The sequence below is a fragment of the Papilio machaon genome, chromosome 21 (genome assembly GCF_912999745.1).
Source record: "Papilio machaon chromosome 21, ilPapMach1.1, whole genome shotgun sequence".
NCBI classification, from domain to species: domain Eukaryota; kingdom Metazoa; phylum Arthropoda; class Insecta; order Lepidoptera; family Papilionidae; genus Papilio; species Papilio machaon.
Genome location: NC_060006.1, coordinates 5,854,034 through 5,874,617, shown reverse-complemented (window position 1 = coordinate 5,874,617; position 20,584 = coordinate 5,854,034). Strand labels below are relative to the sequence as shown.

The window sequence follows — 20,584 nt, the reverse complement described above, 5'->3', positions numbered from 1 at the left end:
AAACAATTTCTGAATCAACCATTGTATATGTGACATACAAATTTGGTATATAATTCAATTTACAGTGGGTTTATGAGACCAAAATCTACTTTTAAAACAGGGATCCCCAAACTATTTTAGATAAGTGACCCCTTTTACAAAATGAACTGTTACCACAGACCCCAAAAGCCAAATTACCTAATTTTAAGATAAATTATTATTATTATTTTTAATTCTGACTTAGGTAAATAGAAGACAGAGTAAGAATTAGCAATACTTAAAGTGGAGTGTTGGCCGTCGGAAGAAATCGTGGTTGCGCAACATCAGAGAGTGGACTGGAATTGCGAGTGCCGCCCAACTGTTTCGCCTCGCAAAGAATAAACAGAAATATGGAGAACTGACCGCCAACCTTCGCTAGTCGGAGAGGCACCTCAAGGAGAAGAAGAAGAATACTTAAAGTTGCAACGATAATGACAGAGATAACATGTTTTATAAAGAGATTTAAATCTCAGAAACCCACGGTTAGCTTTGATACTATTTTAAAAATGACATCTGCAAAATAAGACATAAGGCCTCTAAAACACTGTCGCGAAAGCGAAAGGAAATCGCTTACGCGTCAGTGTGTTGTCAGCTTAGTAAACGGAACTAGCAGTATTTTTTCATGTAATAAACCATCTTATCGTTGGTTTCTGAGACCATAAAATGTTACAAAACATATCGTTTGTTAACAATATGTCTTATATAGGGATTTTGGTCTCAGAAACCAACGTTTAATGAATTAATATTAAATATAGTCCATAATATCTTGACATTAGCATTTTTGGATAGACAAAATAGTGATTTGATGTTGTTTTTAAGTATTATGATGATTATTTCTAGTTCTAGTTCTAGATGTTTCTACTGTCGACTATGCAGTCTTTTATAAAGGCACCGGAACTATTGTATTAAGTCAGGGATAGCCAAATGTTTACCAATTTAATATTTTATAATCGAACTAGTTATATTATAAACTTCTAGCAAATTATTAACCGAGGTAATCATTAATAATTCTATACAATACGTAACAGAAAAAACCTAGTTTAAATGATTTTAGACAGACACCTAAAATGATCAACTACTTTATAAAATAACCAGTTAGATTATAAAGTAACAAAGTTACCAAAATGGTAGAAAATATTCTAATCAATCAATAAAACGGTACAGTCGTCATTTCAACATGACAATAACTGTCTCGTTTCCCGATTTTTTAACCAATCTACAATATGACAATAACTGTCTCGTTTACCCGATTTTTTAACCAATCTACAATATGACAATAACTGTCTCGTTTACCCGATTTTTTAACCAATCTACAACATGACAATAACTGTCTCGTTTACCTGATTATTTAACCAATCTACAACATGACAACAACTGTCTCGTTTACCTGATTATTTAACCAATCTACAACATGACAACAACTGTCTCGTTTACCCGATTTTTTAACCAATCTACAACATGACAATAACTGTCTCGTTTACCCGATTTTTTAACCAATCTACAACATGACAATAACTGTCTCGTTTACCCGATTTTTAACCAACCTACAACATGACAATAACTGTCTCGTTTACCCGATTTTTTAACCAATATACAACATGACAATAACTGTCTCGTTTACCCGACTTTTTAACCAATCTACAACATGACAATAACTGTCTCGTTTACCCGATTTTTAAACCAAACTATTGCAAAAATGGGATCAAAATATGAAGCGCTATTCAGTTGAATTCATGAACACTGTTGTAAAGCAAAATGAAGCTTATCACAAGCAGTTAAAGTTTATTTTCCTATAATAGTTTTGGCACTGAAAATACATTTTTATAGTAAGGTTAAAACTGACACACTCATATTAGAACATGTCTCTGTCTTTTTCTATTAAAATTTTGAAGCTATATTCAAAATCTACTAGTCTTCTAGTTATTTAAAAAAAAAATGGGACCCATCTGCAAGCACTTCCTTTCGATTAAAATAATTTTTATCAAAATCGGACCACCAGGGGCGGAGATTCGCGGTAACACACATTAAAACTAAAAATCAGTCGAATTGATAACCTCTTTCTTTTTGAAGTCGGCTAAAAATGAATACGATGGCAATGTATTTTTTTAAATTACTAGCTTTTACCCGCGACTCCGTCCGCGCGGAATAAAAAATAGAAAACGGGGTAAAAATTATCATATTTCCGTTTCCTGGTTCTAAGCTACCTGCCCACCAATTTTCAGTCAAATCGATTCAGCCGTTCTTGAGTTATAAATAGTGTAACTAACACGACTTTCTTTTATATATATAGACAGTGAAATCCACTTTAAAAAGCATTTGAATATACATGAAGTCGGCTAAAAATACAAGTTTCCAGAAGCAGAAGGTACATTAAATTATTTAACCTTAATATTATCCTCTTTATAAATACAGTCGAACCTGAATAAATGAGAATCCTCTATAAGCAAGAATTGTCTGGTTTCGAACCATAAGCGTGAAACGGTTTAATACCGTCCCTTGAACTCTCACTTATCCAGGTTGGACTGTATATAAATGAATTAATAATTAATATTAATTAAATCTCTTTAATTCGGGGTAGGCAGTGTTCATGAATTGCGTTAGTAAGCTATTTACGAGTATATAAGTACATAAGTATTCAACAAATGTATATAAAATACAACATGGCAAGATTTAAACATTTAACATATTCAAACTACAACTATCGCCACTCAGAGTCAATAGACACTAAGCAAAATCCTTAGTAAAGATTTACTCTGAGTATTATTGTTACAATTTACTTCATTGTAATTGATTATTTTAAATTCCTTTACAATAATTACCACGCAGAATAAAATAATTTGTATTTTTTTTCTTAAACCATCAAATATCGTAATTACGTTGTTATTAATAACGTAATACGTAAAACGAAATCAGAAACCCACAATTAATCAGACCACCGTTGGTACATCGAGTAATGTTTGACCAACAGATATCCGACTTGAAGGACCATTTTTAGTTTTTAGCACTGCGTACACTTAAAATAACTAAATTTCTACATTTAAATACACTTCTAGCATATTTAAAGACCACATCCACAAAAACAATATTTGAAACTGTATTTTGCAATATTATTATTATTCTAACGGTCCATACATTTATTTCCACAACCAGATGTAGAAAAATAATTTTCTAAATTATTATTCTATATTATTTACTACGTTTTGTACTTAATCTGTGGCACAAACAGTACTCGATGGACCAAACTTTTTATCTAAATGACCCTTTCCACTGGAGGATTGGCATTTAAAGAACTTTTAGGTTTCTCTTTTGCTATCTGTCCTAACTCTTGCTTATTATTAATCTTTAAATTCGCCAAACTTACGTAATTACTTCTCGATATACCTAATTCACGTTTTTTTGTTACGTCTTTTTCTGTCTTAACTTTATCCGAAATCTGCTTTTCTTGTACAGGTGTTAATGAATTTACATGTGTATTTATTAAAGGTGTTAAAATCTTTTCCACTACGTCAACAGGTGTTTTGATTCTATTTCTACCGATTTCAACGAATTTCTCTTCAGTTTTATTAGTCCTTTTACGATCTCTACAACTGTACCTACAATCGACAAAGTCCGGTTTCTCTGTGGCCAAATGTCTACGGAATATCGGTGTCATTGGTTTGCCCATACTTGCTAATTTCAAATCACTTTTTATCACATTATTTTCAGTCGTCTTCCTCTCTTCCTCAGCAGGTCTGACTCTGTAAGAAGAACGCACAATACCCGGTGAAGACGGCTTCTGAACGAAGAAGTTGCTTCTCGACTTTTCTTCTTTAACATCACTAGCACTATTCTTATTTCTAACAACTTCACCACTGTTATTCTTAAATAGTCTACTCAATTTAGGTGAAAGAAGTTTCTTTGCGAAGAAATTAGGTTTTTCCACTGGTTTTTGTACATCTAAAGTCTTTGGAATGTTTCTGACATTAGTCTCGAGTTTGTTGGAGTTTTTGTCATTGTTTTTGACATCTTCTATTCTTGGTTTTGAACAGTCTATATTTCTTGGTGCATCTGTTACATCATAGCTGGCTTTTTTGGCTAAAATGCTTTCTCCTTTCTTCACGATGCCCGCGAGAATGTTCTTTGTGTCATCCTCTACCTTTTTGTATGAGATATTTCGGTACCAATCGCTGATGTCAGTGAGATCATCATCAGAGGAATCACTGTTAGTGTCGTCAACAGTTTCACAGTTGTCTGGGATGCTGTAATGCCTGCAGAAGGGTAGAGGAGTGTCCACGTCGTGCTTGAACTTTGACTCCAGACCCTCGACTGATTGGTTCCTGAGAAACGACGGGAGGTTACCGTCGAGAGAGTCTACTGACTCTTCGACTTTCCTTGTTTTGTGATGTTCTGATAGTATGTTGTTGAGCTGGTAATCAGGGCTGGTTCGTTTCAAAGGTTGTGGCGGCTCCAGCCATTCATTGATGTCGTCAACCTGAAATACAATATTTTATACATTACACGCGTTTGAGAGAAGAGCTAAGCAGACTTTCATTTTCTAAATCGAACGATACATATGAGTATACACGAGATTTCCTATATATTTCCATTAGATGAAAATATAGTTATTACTAGCGGTCACCCGCGACTCCACCATATATTAAAAAAAAAATTAGAGCCTTAAATGTCCGCGTGTGCTACCTTCAATTCAAAGTCCCGTCAAAATGATCCCTCTGTTCCAGAGATTACCCGGAACAAACGCGGACTTGATTTTTTTTTATCAACTAAATGCATTATGTATACGAAATATTTCTTTTTTTTTAAATATTAAATAGACACTTCAATTATATAATCAATTCTACTTGATTTATGTGTTATACAAAATAAGAAGCATTGTAATTAGTTATTGTACAATACCTTTGTGATGTTGATGTGTCGTCCACTAGCGCTGAGTATATACCCGGGGGCGTGGCCTAGTGTGGGGGCGTGGCCCAGTGCGGGCGCGAGGGCGTGGTGCGAGCGCGAGCGTGCGTGTCTGCGTGCGACTGCAGCACGCGCCAGCTGACCAGCTGACACACACTTACCTAGAGCTCGTCCTCCCACACCTACACCACCGCACTCAGACACGCACACGCTAGCGTTTGACTGCGACTGACATATGGAAAATTTGCATAAACCTTTAATTATACTCTGCTAGCTTTTACCCGCGACTCCGTCCGCGCGGAATAAAAAATAGAAAACGGGGTAAAAATTATCCTATGTCCGTTTCCTGGTTCTAAGCTACCTGCCCACCAATTTTCAGTCAAATCGATTCAGCCGTTCTTGAGTTATAAATAGTGTAACTAACACGACTTTCTTTTATATATATAGATAGATAGATTAGCTGTCGCATACGACTCCGTTTGAATGGATAACTACTTAATTAGTAGCCTATGTGTTCGTCCAGACTACCTTCTACATCTTTGTTAAATTTCAACGAGATCCATTGAGTCGTTCCAGACATACCTTCCAACAAACATCCATTCATCTAATTCATCTAAATTTTCGTATTAATAATATTAGTAAGATAGGAATTATACCGCAAACGTATAACGTAGACGACGTTATACGTTTTTAATTATGTATACGTATTTTGTATACTGCAAAAATTACGAAATAATTTATAAATTTTCTGATTCACATAAAGGCTCTTGATAAAAACTTTTTTTAAGTATTTGAATTATGTGCCTAAAAAAATTGTTTGACTGTTCGTGATTGTAAATATTTTTATGTTAAAAAAGTTCAAACTACTAACCTTCATAACTCCTTCCGCAAATTCACCAGTAGGTGTGCCGCTGGGAGACCGCTGACGGCAGGAGTGGCAGGAGAGACATGCGGGGCAGGAGTCACTGTTAGCGCAGAAGATGCCCGCATCAATGTGAGGGCAGGACTCGGGCGTGGCGTGGCCCCTGCCCGACAACGCCCCCTGCCGAGCGCCCCGGGCGTACTGCTCGATGTCAGCCAGCAGAGTGGGAGGTAAAGGGCCCGAGGACGTCAAATGCAGGACTAAACTCTCGAGCCATATCTCCATTACTTCGAATGGTGGCCTGTATAAAATTTAAATTGCATTTCTTATGCCATAAGGTGACAAACGAACAAGTGGTAATTTAAATTCGCCAAAATAGCGAAGCGACCACTGCTCAATTGCTTTCAAGGGACGGAGACGGGAATTCATAAAAGAAGATATTCGCTCTTCTTATACGTAGACTCTTGCGTCAAATCCATTTCCTTTTCCTATCTTTCTTATAAAAAGGGCAGGAAGGGAAAGGGAAAAAGATACAGAAATTATCTATAATTTTGTATTGATTTATTTTCAACAAATACCTTGTATCTGGGTCTAGTTGGCAGGCGAGGAATGCGACCCTATAGAAGGGCTCGGGGCAAGCATTGGGTTTGCAGAATTTATCCACAAACAACGCCTCGTTCAGACCGAAGTCACTACGTCGCGGCAGAAAGTCTGGATCCGCTGATACTCGCCCAATTATCTAATTAAAAATTTATAAAGATATCTAAATTCTTATCATTGTTAGTTGGGGGGAAAAAGGTTAATTTCAATCTTCTAAAAGTATAATGCGAATATTTAGATGTATATAAGTATGGATGGATGTATGGAACGGATCCTGTTGAAGATTTGATATAGATGTAGAATATAGTCTGTAAGGATATGGGCATAAGTTTTTTTAATACTGCGCAGAAAAAGTCACGAGCGACAGCTAGTCCTAGTATATAGGTGGACCAATTTAATTGACATCAATTTCAGAATCATAGTAAGGTATTAAAAAATAGAAGATAGGCTTAAAAAAATGTGCACTTTGAAATAGAAAAATAAAAAAAAATTGTATGCCCGCTGTTACAAGGTTACATTATTAGATTTTAATGAAGTGATAATTGTGACATTTAAAAGTGGTTAATTTTTAGTATAAATCTCTCACCTCACACAATATAATGCCGAATGAGAACACGTCAACTTTCTCATCGTACACGTTCCCGTTCATCATCTCTGGAGCCATCCAGTATGGGTTTCCTACCACCTATGAAAATAGAATAATTAAAAAAAAGTCAGTTTTTTTTTCTCCTAAAGACATAAGATTGTTTTTTTTTTCTTACATAAAATTCCCCTTCCCATCCTTTCCTAACAAGAAAAGGGTGGGAAGGGAAAGTGGACGGACGGTTCCGGAGGCCTAATTTTAATCCTCTTTTCCTTTCCACCATTTTCATTCGTTGGAGATGGAGATGCATAGGAAAGTTAAATATTCTCTTTTTGTGCGTCTCCTTCGTCCAATGAGGGTAACGCATCTGCAATTGCGAATGTCTATGGACAGCGGTCGCTTCGCCATTTCGGTGAATTCATGTGGCCGCTTGCTCGTTTGCCACTTTGTAATATAAAAAAAACGTGAGCCGTCATGGGACGCCTGGCAGATATGAAACATCGTGTGTGTACAAGTTATATGTACAAAATATAAAATATTATAATTAAATAAATAAATAAATAATAATAAAATATATATATATATATATATATATATATATATATATATATATGTATGTTTGTATACCTCAGTATAGCGTGGCGACCCGTCGCCACGCCAACAATTCGGTTTACAAGTGATCCTATAGATGTTTCACATCAAAAAGGACTAAAATGAGTCCTTCGGCACCACACTCATCACCATCACGCCTGTCTTCTGTGTGTTGTGTATTATCTTCTGTTGTATGTTTCACTACCACATATTATCATCCTTTACATTTAGAGAGGGAACAGAGAAGAGAAACAACAATACATTTACTGACCGTGTACCGTTTCCTGCGCAGTGACGAGTGCGCATGTTGAGACCGAGGTAGAGAACTGCTCGCTGTGCGCTGTACAATACGAGCTAGACCGAAATCCGCCACTATCACTGTCTGATCCTAAAAAACATCAATTTAAAACTATATCTTTGAGTGTTGATTTAATATAGCAAAGCTACACTAAGGGTCTCCTTTAGCTGTAAAAGTTTACGTCCTAATATATCTAAAATTGTGAAATGTTCCGAGTTACCAAAGCGGAAGAAATTCCGCTATTTGTCTGATGAGACGGAGGCCAATTTTAGTCTACGTTCTCTTCCCATCCTTTTTTATAAAAGGATGGGAAGAGGAAATGGATCTGATGGAAGAGGAGGTGCTGCAAGAGGATACATGCTCTTTCTATGTGTCCCTTACTTTTTCAATTAAAGGTAAACAACGCATCTACTAACTTTTTAGGCGTACTGTTGATACGAAAAAAATAATATGTTTAATTTCCCCTATATCTTAGCAGTTCTTTGTTAGAGTCGATGCGAACACAATTCTAGATGTATTGGAACGTATCAAGATACAAAGAAAAAGTACAGACGACCTTGAGCCGGCAATATATTTGAATAGAGTTATACCTCTCTGACGAGACAGTTGTGTGAGTTGAGGTCGCGATGTATAACATTCATACGGTGCAGGTAGCCCAGCCCCGCCGCCACGTCGCGCGCCAGCCGGGCCCGCTCACCCCAGCTCAGCGCACGCGAACTGTCCTACATACAAACACACAGACACACAAACAAATATGATTGTGTATTATCTATATATATAAAAGAAAGTCGTGTTAGTTACACTATTTATAACTCAAGAACGACTGAATCGATTTGACTGAAAATTGGTGGGCAGGTAGCTTAGAACCAGGAAACAGACATAGGAATTTTTACCCCGTTTTCTATTTTTTATTCCGCGCGGACGGAGTCGCGGGTAAAAGCTAGTTAATATTAAAAAGAGGAAAGATTTTTTTCTATTACTTTACCTGTAATAATTGATGCAATGTACCACCGGCGACGTATTCAGTAACGAGATGCAACCTCTTATCTTTGTACAGCACACCCACAAACCTCAGCACGTTTGGATGCTGCAGAGATCTTAACACCGCCACCTGAAAATAATTATTTTGTACAAAACTTAAAAAATACAAGATTTCTGTGTCTTTATTATACCCGACTTCAGAAATCTTACTAATATTATTAATGCGTATATTTGTATGTATGTATGTATGTATGTATGGATGGATGTTACAAGGTATCACCAGAACTGCTAAACGGATCTCGTTGACATCTGTCATAGATGTAGAACATAATCTGGAAGATGACATAGGCTACTAATAAAGTTTTTTTTTAATTCCGCGCGGACGGAGTCGGGGGCAAAAGCTAATTAAATTATAATATTCCTAATAATAATTTTTGTCTATTATTGGATCTATTGTAATTGAAAAACATTAAATTTTTCTTACGTTATCATATCGTACGTAAAATACGTACGCGTACGTACAAATAACGTATACAACGTACCTCTTTAAGGAAGTTCCTCTGGGCGTCCTCATCAACCCGGTAGAGTTGTTTGAGCACCATCACCTCGTTGGTATCGCGGTGGGTCACCTTGTACACTTGGCCAAAGAAACCAGAACCCAACAGCTCTCCCTGGTTAACAATAAATAAAATTATTAACCATTCATTAACCAATTTAGTCCATTTTCTGCTTTAACCTGTACCCTTATCTAAGAGATATAAATTTTTTTTATATTAAAAAAAGCTTGCGATCTCCTGAATTCGCCTAATAGAGAAGCGACCACAGCTTTAATCTTACTAATATTATAAATGTGAATGTTTTTATGGATGGATGGATGGATGTTTGTTTGAAGATATCTCCAGAACAGTTCAATGGATCTCGATGACATTTGGCATAAATGTAGATCATAATCTGAAAGAACACATAGGCTACTTTTTGCTAGTCAAACTATAAAAATAATAAGAAATACTAAGATATGATTTTTTTTTTGTTATTTCAAAGAAATGGGGGTAGAGCACACTTACTTGCAATAGATCTGAGGCTCTAAACACTTTCTGTCCCTGAGCGGGCTCCGCTCTGAAGGAGCGAGCTCGACTCAAGTCGCACAATACACCGCTGGCTTCTGGACCTTCCACACTACTAAGAAATTATATATAAAATTAGTTACAATCCTTTCATTACATCAAGTATAATTCATATCAATCATTTTAGAGGCTCAAGGTATATTCCGAGCCACCAACATGTTTGATAAAGATAAATACTTACACGTCAAGTAATTTAGACATACTACTACTTCTTTCTTTATCACCTAAAAGTGGAGATGATGGTATTTGCCGTCTCTTTATCACTCTTTTCCCCCCATCTTCTCCCTTTCTCTTAAACAGTCTCTCTTTCTTGGTTCCCTCGTCTTCTCTGTGCAACGTTCTTTGGTCATCAATGGAATGTCTGTTAGGAATGTGTTTTTTCAAGTCTTCTTTATGTATCTTCCTTTCAATAGGCGATTTCCCTTCGAGTTTCGGTCGATCGTCACAGTCTATGTGTCTGTCGGTTTGTGCGTTTGTTTTTGAAGGCCCTTTCTTCATATTCAATGTTTCCGGATTGTGTTCTATTGTTAACTGTAAAAGAAATTAACATTTATATTAAGATAAAAGTTTCCGGCTCGAAGGATCATTTTGTTACCTGAAACATAATAGGGAACAGATTGTAAGAGCTTTCATGTCTCAAGTTACTTGGATTAATCTTAACTATGTCAGACATAGATTTTATTTCTTGGTTGAACCAAACTAGTTGTTACTAGTTTTAAGAATGGCTTGACTAGTTTCCGCCCTGCAGATGGACCTCCGACTTGTTCAAAACTAGTCGGTTCCGTCACCGGACGATCTTATGTCAGTTAAGTCGTTTTTAATTATTTTATTATAATATCTCAAGAGAGTTTAAACAATTTAGATGAAATCAATTCTGAATATATCCAGATATAAGCATTAATACCTGGACTACGGCGTCAGGATCAAAGTCAGTGATAGTGCGACCGCGGACAGACGCACCGTTGATCTCCAACACACGATCACCGATGTGCAAAGTCAGCACTCCACAACTTGAGTCAATCCTATACATATGTGTCTTCTCGTAAATTTGTTTTAAATATTAACCCTTTAACTGCTCAAATCATTCAATGAATGGTTAAACTATTTGTATTAGATGTAAATTATTTATCAATCAAGCATAATTACTAATATTCACGTACAAAAATGTAAGCAAACTCATATAAATAATAAATGTTAAATGGTTAAAAGTTGATAAAGTTTACGGATTAACAACCACATTGTAACTAAAAAGCAATCATGCATGATGTAAAATAAACCTTAACACTAATGCAATAAGATTCAAAGTAACAGGTGCATTGCTAAAGCCAGGACAAGCAAAGACATCGAAAATACCGTCCACGCTACATTCAAACGAAACTCGAGATTTGCAAACACCAGCTGAAAAAGAAGTCGAAAAGGACTAAAAACTACCTCACAGCAAACCATGCTATTTCTAGAACATTCTATGGCTACTTAAAATCCACAATATGCAGCTCCTAGAAGATTTTACGTCTATTTTGGTATGCAGCTTCTAGAAATGTTCTACTGCCATTATAATTTGCATACATCTAGAAGATTCCATCTGTATAGAAATCTCATGCATCTTCTAGAAGTTTCTATCACAGTTAGTACCTATGGCAGGTGAGCTGTATGCAGACGGAGACAGCGGCGCGGAGCAGTGCGCGCGCCAACGCGGACAGCTTGCTGGCGCATCGCCCGCTATATTTGTTAATTTCGACGTTATTCCCAACAACAAAAAGTTCACTTTGCTTCGTCTTATAATTAGTAATATGCACAATGACATGACGTCACGACTTGTACAGTGTACAAAAAAGTGTATACTGCAAACTAATATCAAACTACTTAGGAAGATTATCTTTAATGCTAGGTTTATTAACTGGGATATGAAGTGAGAATTGGCGTCATATTCTAAGCTATCATGTTATTGTGCACGCATAGTATATTAGTGCAATTTTAATATGTGAACAATTGAATGATAAATATTAGAACGAAAGATTACATGTTGAATTTTGAATTAAATTGTTTTGTGTATAATTAAAATAATTGTTCAAGCAAATGGTAACGTAAACACATTTTGTATAAAAAAAAACTCTGCTCTATGGTAAAGCTTGTGCAAATCGACAATTCTTGCTGTACAATAAACAGTGTACCATAATGTCATAATTATGTAACAGAAGAAGTAATAATCCTTATTTCCTTACTACCTAACGTTTGGATGGATGGATGTTTGTTTGAAGGTATCTCTGGAACGGCTCAACGGATCTTGATGAAATTTGGTATAGATGTAGAACATAGTATGGAAGAACACATAGGCTACTATTACGTGTTTTTTTTTAATTTCACGCGGACAGATTCGCGGGCAACAGCTAGTAATTATAAACGCAAAAGTAACTCTGCCTCGCCTTCATCCTAAAACTACTGAACTGATTTAAATGAAATTTGGTACACACATAGTCTAGAACCTTAAGGACATACTTTTTAATGCGAAATAAGCGTTGTAAGAAGTTGAAAGGGGGGGTGAAAAGTTGTATGGAAGTATCGTAATTTTTACAACTAGAAGCTTGAAACTTATTTTTTAGACAGTTAATATGATATATGAATATATATGACATACAAAGTTCGTAACAGTTTTACCCACAATAATAAAACAACAACAGGGAAAAGAGTATGTAAGTTTGTATGGGCATATGTAAGGTTGCTATCAGAAGACAGTATTTTACGAGGACGAAGTCGCGGGCACAGCTAGTATACAATTGAAGTACAAAGTATGACTGACTGTGCGATGGTGAGCGCGGCGCCGGGTCCGGGTCCGGTGTTGGGCGCGAGGCGCAGCGCACGGCCCGGCAGCCGCAGCACGTGGATAGCGTGCGCGTCCCTCGGCCCACGCATTGCACTCCCACAACACGCACCACTGTTATTACATTTAGTAATAACTATTTCATTTTAAACTAATATTATAAATGGGGGAATTTACATGGATGGATAAACATCCATTCCATCCATCCATACACAAACACACAAACAAACGTTTGAAGGTATCTCCAGAATGGCTTAACGTATTATGTAATTTGGCATAGATATAGAACATAGCCTAGAAGAACACATAGGTTACTTATTAAGTTTTATTTTTAATGACGTAGGGACGGAGTCACGGGCGACAGCTAGTAATAATACACAGACAAAAGTTTCCAATAAAGCCAATGGCAAGTAATTTCACAAACAATTTGATTTCTCACACATTAAGTATAAAAATAATTATTGAATTAAATTCATCTCAATTCAATCTTCAATTCCATCACCTGTATGTATCTTAAACTATGGTGTAGACTATTTTTTTATATTTTTCTTATAAATTTTACTTCTTACTATTATTATAAATGCGAATGTTTAGATCAGTGTTTCTCAAAGTGAGCGATAACGCCCCCTTGGGGGCGTTTAAAACCTAAAGGAGGGCGTCAAGGGGCCCAAAAAATGGGGGGCGTTGAAATTAATTAATTGATTTTCAAAGGGGACCGTAAAAGAAATAAGTTTGATAATCACTGGTTTAGATGGATGGATGGATGTTTGTTTGAAGGTAACTCCGGAACGGCTTAACGGATCTTGATGAAATTTGGCACAGATAAAGAACATAATCTGGAAGAACATATAAGCTATTTATAATTTTTTTTATTACACGCGGACGGAGTCGCAGCCGACAGCTAGTACACAATAAAACAAGAAATACAACTGACCAGTACAAATGTGAGCGCTCGAGAAGTGCGTATGGCTCGCCGTCCTCAACATGAGCGCCGCACGCAGCGCACGCAAAACACTCAGGATGAAAGCGGTGCTCACCCGCAGCCATCACCGGACCTGTTATCACCTGTACACACATCATCAGATAACTCTAACACTCAGTTCCTAAAGACATCTCTGTCATAATCATTGATAACAACAGAGATAACTATATTTTTTTTTTTTTTTTTTTTTATTGGGCGGCGCTATGCCGCCCTCTCGTTCCCCTAACGTATTTATGGGTCAGGGACCTTAGGTACACGGTGTCTTTATTTCTTTATTAAAAATTATTTAAAAACCAAATTTACAAAATTACTTAATTCTAATATCACAAATTCTTATACTACGTTAAAACAAAATAAATTCAAATAATAAATAAAATCAAAATTAAAATACAATGTTATATACAAGTTTAAAATCAAATCCATAAATCAATACATAAAAACTAAACCTTATTCCTATTTATTACAATTTTGGCCAAGGACCTACAGTACTCGACGAAGTGCCCACTTTTGCTCTTATTACTAATTAAATTTTTTAAGTTTTCTTTATTAATTTTTTCTTTTAATTTCATTTCTAAATCTACTCTATATCTATCAAATACTGGGCACTCCGTGAGTATGTGCAGCACGGATTCACCCCGTGCTGGATCACAAATGCAGGAGGGGTCCTCCTTGCACTTAAACCTGTGCAGGTATTCGGAGAACCCCCCATGCCCAGTCAAAACTTGAACCAGCACGGGGTCCAACTCTATCCTCCGAAGTGCAGGGTAGGCCGCCACGGCGTCGGGAAAGAAGAGCTTCGTGGTGGAAGCCGTGTCTCCATCCATATAGCGCCTGTTCCATTTGTCAAGCGTGTCCAGACGAATCTGTCGCTTGACATATGAAACAGGGCATCTTTCATACGAGGGGAGGTCCAAAAGTTCGCGGAATGAAAGGGTTGTCAATGAAATATAACAATAAATTTATTTTTCCTTTTCAATATAATCACCCTTAAGTCTAATACATTTATTCGATCTATGAATTAATTTTTCTAAACCATCGAAAAAATATTTTTTGTCTTTGGCCTCAAAATGGGCCGAAATTGCCTCCTTCACTTCATTATCGTCGGAAAATTTCCTTCCCCTTAGCTCTTTTTTTAAATTTGGAAATAAATAAAAATCGCTAGGAGCCAGGTCTGGACTGTAGGGTGGGTGAACAAGTGGTTCGAACCCATGTGTGTGCAGAGCAGCCATGGCAACTCGGCTCTTGTGAACCGGCGCGTTGTCTTGCAAAAGCAACACACCCTTGGCCAATTTTCCTCGACGTTTTTCTTTAATTGACTCCTTTAACTTTTCTAATATGAGTGCGTAGTATTCTCCGGTTATAGTGGTACCTTTTTCTTTATAATCAATGAGTAATATTCCCTTACAATCCCAAAAAACAGTGGCCATCAACTTTCCCGCCGATTCTGACACCTTGAATTTTTTGGGAGGTGGTGTACCCTTTTTGTGCCATTGCATGGACTCCTGTTTGGACTCAGGTTCAAAGTGATGAACCCATGTTTCATCTCCAGTAACAATCCGCTCCAAAATCTGCACGGGCTCGTCTCCACACAACTCCAAAAAGTGCTTAGACGCGTCGACGCGCTGCTGTTTTTGAAGCGGCGCGGCGTGAGCATTCTCGGCACCCATCTTGCACTGACTTTTGTCATGCCCAGGTGGTCGTGCAGGATACGCAAAATAGTTGTATCTGATACTCCAACAAATGCAGATAATTGTTTCTTCTTCAAACGTGTGTCTTCGAGTACAAGTTTTTCGACTTTTTCGACGATGTCTGATGTGGTGGCGTCAGCTGGCCGCCCAGAGCGAGAGTCGTCTTCAATTGAATCTCGACCATGTTTAAAAAGACCATGCCACTTATAAACCATTGTTTTACCAGGGCACTGATCTCCATAAACGGCTTCCATTTCATTTAAAATGGTTTGAACGTTTTTTCCTTGCTTGGTAAGGAATTTTATCACAGCGCGATGTTCAATTTTCTCCATAGTTGCAGTTTGCTTCCGGATTGACTTGTTCAGCAGGCGAGTACTCGTAAACGAATGGCACTATAGGGTTGAAATGTTATATATATACTAATTATGAGTGCCCAATTAGTATGACACTAAGCGAGCTACCCTATCCCCACTCCATCCCCTCCATTCCGCGAACTTTTGGACCTCCCCTCGTAGTTAGCCTTGGTCTTCATTCCGACTGCTGCCGCTTTCGCTAGGAAATCCGCGCGTTCGTTTCCCTCCATCCCCGCGTGTGCCTTCACCCAAAATACTTTCACTACTTTCCCTTGCGCTTTCACTACTTCCATATTCTCTCTTATTCCATCCGCGAGGGGATGGAGTGAAACGCCGCTGCTTAGCGTCTCTAACGCGGATCTTGAGTCGGAATAAATACCAAAGCTACCTTTCTTACTTTTCACCACTTGCTGCACGGCCTCACTTAGGGCAAGCAGTTCCGCCTGGTATACGGTGCAGAAGCTTCCCAACTTTAATTTCCGGCAAGAGATCTCCGCGACGTTATCCCACACAGATACCGCCGCGCCGACTTTGCCGTCAATTTTGCTGCCGTCGGTGTAAATATTTACCTCGACGGCAGCTCGCTGGGCTGCTTCGTCACCGTCCGCCAGGCAGTTGAACTGTAGCCCTTCCAGCAGCGCGGGGTGCGCAGAGTTTTCGAACTTTACCGGCCTCTCGAGCACAAGGTCTCCCAATACTTGGTGGGTGTGACCCTTCTTTACCTCATAAAGGAGGGCCGCTTCTTGGACCCGAAGGTCCAGAGGAAGCAACCCAGCAAGTATTAGGGCCGAGTGCAGAGAGGCTGTTCTATAACTTTTCGCGATCTTCTGCGCAAACCCGCGCTGCACCTGTCCTAACAATTGTCGAATGCCCTTCCTTCCCACCGCCGGCGCCCACACGCTAGCCGCGTACAGGATGATGGGTTCCGCTACCGCAACGTATATGGTCCTGATCACCTCGGGGTTCAACCCCCACGTAATCTTCGCTGCAGTTGACAATTGGCGATAGAGTGTTTGCGCTTTTCTGGTAACATTTTCAATGTGCGTCTTAAAACTAAGTCTATCGTGAGATAACTATATTAATATCAACTAGCCATGTACCAATGTGTTTTTCGATTTTCGATTTACATATGTACATTTATCCGACGTTCTTACGATGAAGGAAAACATCGTGATGCTGCACATATCTGAGAAGAAATTCAATGATATGTGTGAAGTCAACCAACCCTCACTTGGCCAGCGTGGTTGTCTATGGCCTAGTCACCCCTAAATTCGGGTAGGCTCCGAGCCCTTCGGTGGGGACGTATAGTGAGCTGATGATGATGATCAACTAACAAGGACGTTGTCAGCCGATGATCTTAACTAGATGTAGAGGGAGGGGTAGTTAGAATTTTTTCTTTATTCCAAAGGTAATGCTTATTAGTTAGGGAATTGAAGAAAGTGACAAGTAGTTTTTAGTTATCTATGTGGATCTATAGGAATTCTAAATTGTAGTATTTAAAAGTATTTCATATTTCTATATATCTATCTATATAGATAATATCTATATATATAAAAGAAAGTCGTGTTAGTTACACTATTTATAACTCAAGATCGGTCGAACTAATTTAGCTGAAAATTGATGGGGAGGTAGCTTAGAACTAGGAGACGGACATAGGAACTTTTTTTCATCTTGTGTGCATTTTTTTTATTCCGCGCGGAAGAAGTCGCGGGTAAAAGTTAGTTTTATATGTTTTCGATTCTCTAGGGGGCGGGGGCGGGGTTGCAGATGACCACTATCTCCTTCCCCTCGATCCGCCGACGCTAATGTTAACTTATACTATACAAGGTTACCGTAACATTTATAAGTTGGAAAAACTGCCCAGTTATTTTATTATATAAAAAAGTTAGAACATCTAAATAACGAGTACTTCTTGATTATGATATCATTACTTTTAGCAATTAAAATAAATACAGAGTGTACCTATACAACATCAAGCAACCAGATCTACTGAATAACTAATGAATATAAAAAAATACAACCAAATACATGACACATAATTTCAATATCTAAAATATAAAAAATAATAGATATAACAAACCTGTGCACATTGCTGACAGTTGTCTCCGTAACGCGTCCAATAGTCGTTCTGACAAAACAGCAGGCCCGCCTTCTCAAAGTACCACGTCGATAGAGAAGCATCGCAAACCGAGCACCTGCGAATCAAATCCAAAAAAAATATATATATTTTGTAAAATAAAAAAAAAAAATTAATGAAAATTTCACAAATTCTTATATATTCTTGAAATACATAAATTTAACATTATATGTTAAATTTATGTATTTCAAGAATATATAGTCAGTTTATTGTATGTATATATATATACATACAATAAACTGGTTTACTTGCAATTTACTGTCGTTAACTTATGATTTAACCCGAAAATCAATCCGAACATTATTTTAATAACTTTATAAGGGATGGAGTACAAGAATGGATCAATCTAAACCGAATGGATAGATCACCCTTGGTTGTATTTTTTATATATCAAAAGGTGGAAAACAAGCCAACGGCCACCTGGGAAGGGAAAGAGGACTAAAATTAGGCCTCAGGCACCACACTCATCAGACGAAACGCAAAATTGCTTCCACTTCACGTCTGTCTTCTGTGTGGTCATGGTAATCCACCGGTCGACCCGGCCCATTCGTGCACCCAACAAATATTGTTGTTTGCGGGATCTACCACTGTTAAATAGCTGTATTTTAGTACATTTGTTAATATTACCTAAAGCAGTCTTTGTGCCAGTCTTGTCCCAATGCTGATATATATTCATCATCACCAATGTCATTAAGGCACCCTGCACACTTGAGGGATTCTGTAACAAATTAATCACATCTTATATATATAAAAGAAAGTCGTGTTAGTTACACTATTTATAACTCAAGACCGGTAGAACTGATTTAGCTGAAAATTGATGGGCAGGTAGCTTAGAACTAGGAGACGGACATAGGAACTTTTTTATCTTGTGTGCATTTTTTTTATTCCGCGCGGAAGGAGTCGCGGGTAAAAGCTAGTAAAATATAAAATACTTACATTCTCTTTGAATTGAACAGAGACAAGAATATTCGTCAATACAATGATCACGAAATTTTACTGTAATACCTATATTTTACATTATGAATCTGAAAAATATGAATATCCCTTGGTCACGCCATCACGCGTGAATGGCTGGTCCGATTTCACTTTTTTTTTTGTTGTGTTTATTATTGTCAGAAGGTTCTTATGACAGAAAATTTTTAAAAAATTTAGATGGATGGATAATGATGTTTGTTTGAAGGTATCTCCAGAAAGGCTTAATGGATCTTAATTAAATAAAATATAGTCTGGAAAAACATAGGCTACATTAATTTTATTTTTAATTCCGCGCAGACGAAGTCGCGGGCGACAGCTAGTCAGTAATAAATTGCTCATTCTGAATTTTTTTTAATAAGTCATGAATAAGCATTTGTTTAGTATTTTTCCTTTTATTTACATTACCTTTATTTATACACATACAGACTTTTAGTCACTGTATAATGTGTTTAAAACAAAATTACCTGTTAGCATAATGATATATACTAGGCTTGTTATAGACTTATTATAGACACCTAATTACTTTCACAGTTTAAAGCTGCACACTTGTTACTTTCAGTTTTATCTGAACAGTTGGATTGTCACACAATTTGTTTTTCATATGAAATTGAACTTGTCAGGCAAATGATGGCACTGCTTGTGCACTGTATGCAACAGTCAAATCTTGGCAGCTTCCGAAACAGCAATTACATTTGAACCTACCACAACCAAAACCAGAAAAGCTAGAAAAATATCATGGTCAGGAAAAGGTGATTCTATGATTTTGCTTTGTCACAGAATTTAAAGTGATGATTTGAAAATAAGTGTGTTGTTGGAATTGTTTTTGTAATTTAAATTAGTCTTAACTTATTTAATAAAAAATGTTTAATATTTATTTAAAAATGTTTAATGTTATTTAAAAAAACCCATTAATAATTGTTAATTGACTTTATGTAGTTGTGAAAAAGTACTTGTAACTCATAAATTCCATATATATTATGTATACATATATATATATTATGTTATAGTTCTGCTAAAGCTTGCTGACTAAGTGCAGGACTCACATCTAAGTTATGTTATAGGTGTTGCTATGTTGCACTTAACAATTACTAGTAACTAACAAAAGCATTGTTGACTTATTCTAAGTAAATTAAGGATTTATTTAAATAAAGAGTTTAAAATAATAAGCATTATGAGCATAATGCAAAGGTTAAATTTTAGATTAATTAAAATTATACACAATGGAAAAACAAAAAAAACACGGAAGTTATTTGCATTATTTCATACTACAAATTTATTGACTGTGCTAACTCATACAATTTGGTCGTAATATTATAACGTAGATTGCAATGACAATTAGAACTCTACAAATTCATTGTAATAGGCTAGTCCAGTCTAAACAAAAGGTAATTCTCAGTATAAAACAAGTATCGCCCACTCAAAATAATTGCAATAAAAAATTATAGAAAACCTAATCATATTTTATTGTAATGTATGCGAATAGAGCGCATTAAAAAAATAAACATTACCATTCGCATTCGATTCCTCCATTTCATTTCAAAACTTCGGTTTTAAACACAAAAATAAATGGAAATTATATCAGACTCCTATCCATGATTGTTACGAATGACGTAAATTGACAATTGACATAAACTGAAAAATAAATATAGAGAATAGAGCCGAATGCCAGAGAGGA

At 36.8% G+C, this 20,584-nt stretch overlaps 1 protein-coding gene across 1 annotated transcript; it reads right to left on the bottom strand.

Moving 5' to 3' along the window:
• Nucleotides 1-3,146: 3,146 nt before the first annotated feature.
• On the bottom strand, nt 3,147-19,383 carry LOC106714503 (LIM domain kinase 1). Its single transcript, XM_045683367.1, has 18 exons — nt 19,374-19,383; nt 18,562-18,652; nt 17,878-17,992; nt 13,709-13,839; nt 12,754-12,888; nt 11,589-11,675; nt 10,861-10,978; nt 10,138-10,499; nt 9,897-10,011; nt 9,375-9,503; nt 8,837-8,962; nt 8,442-8,573; nt 7,825-7,941; nt 6,966-7,064; nt 6,358-6,518; nt 5,789-6,080; nt 4,912-5,145; nt 3,147-4,489 (listed from the first exon to the last, which is right to left on the bottom strand). The coding sequence occupies exons 1-18, from the start codon at nt 19,381-19,383 to the stop codon at nt 3,269-3,271; spliced, it is 3,675 nt and encodes a 1,224-aa protein (XP_045539323.1). The 3' UTR covers nt 3,147-3,268.
• Between the last annotated feature and the right edge of the window lie 1,201 nt (nt 19,384-20,584).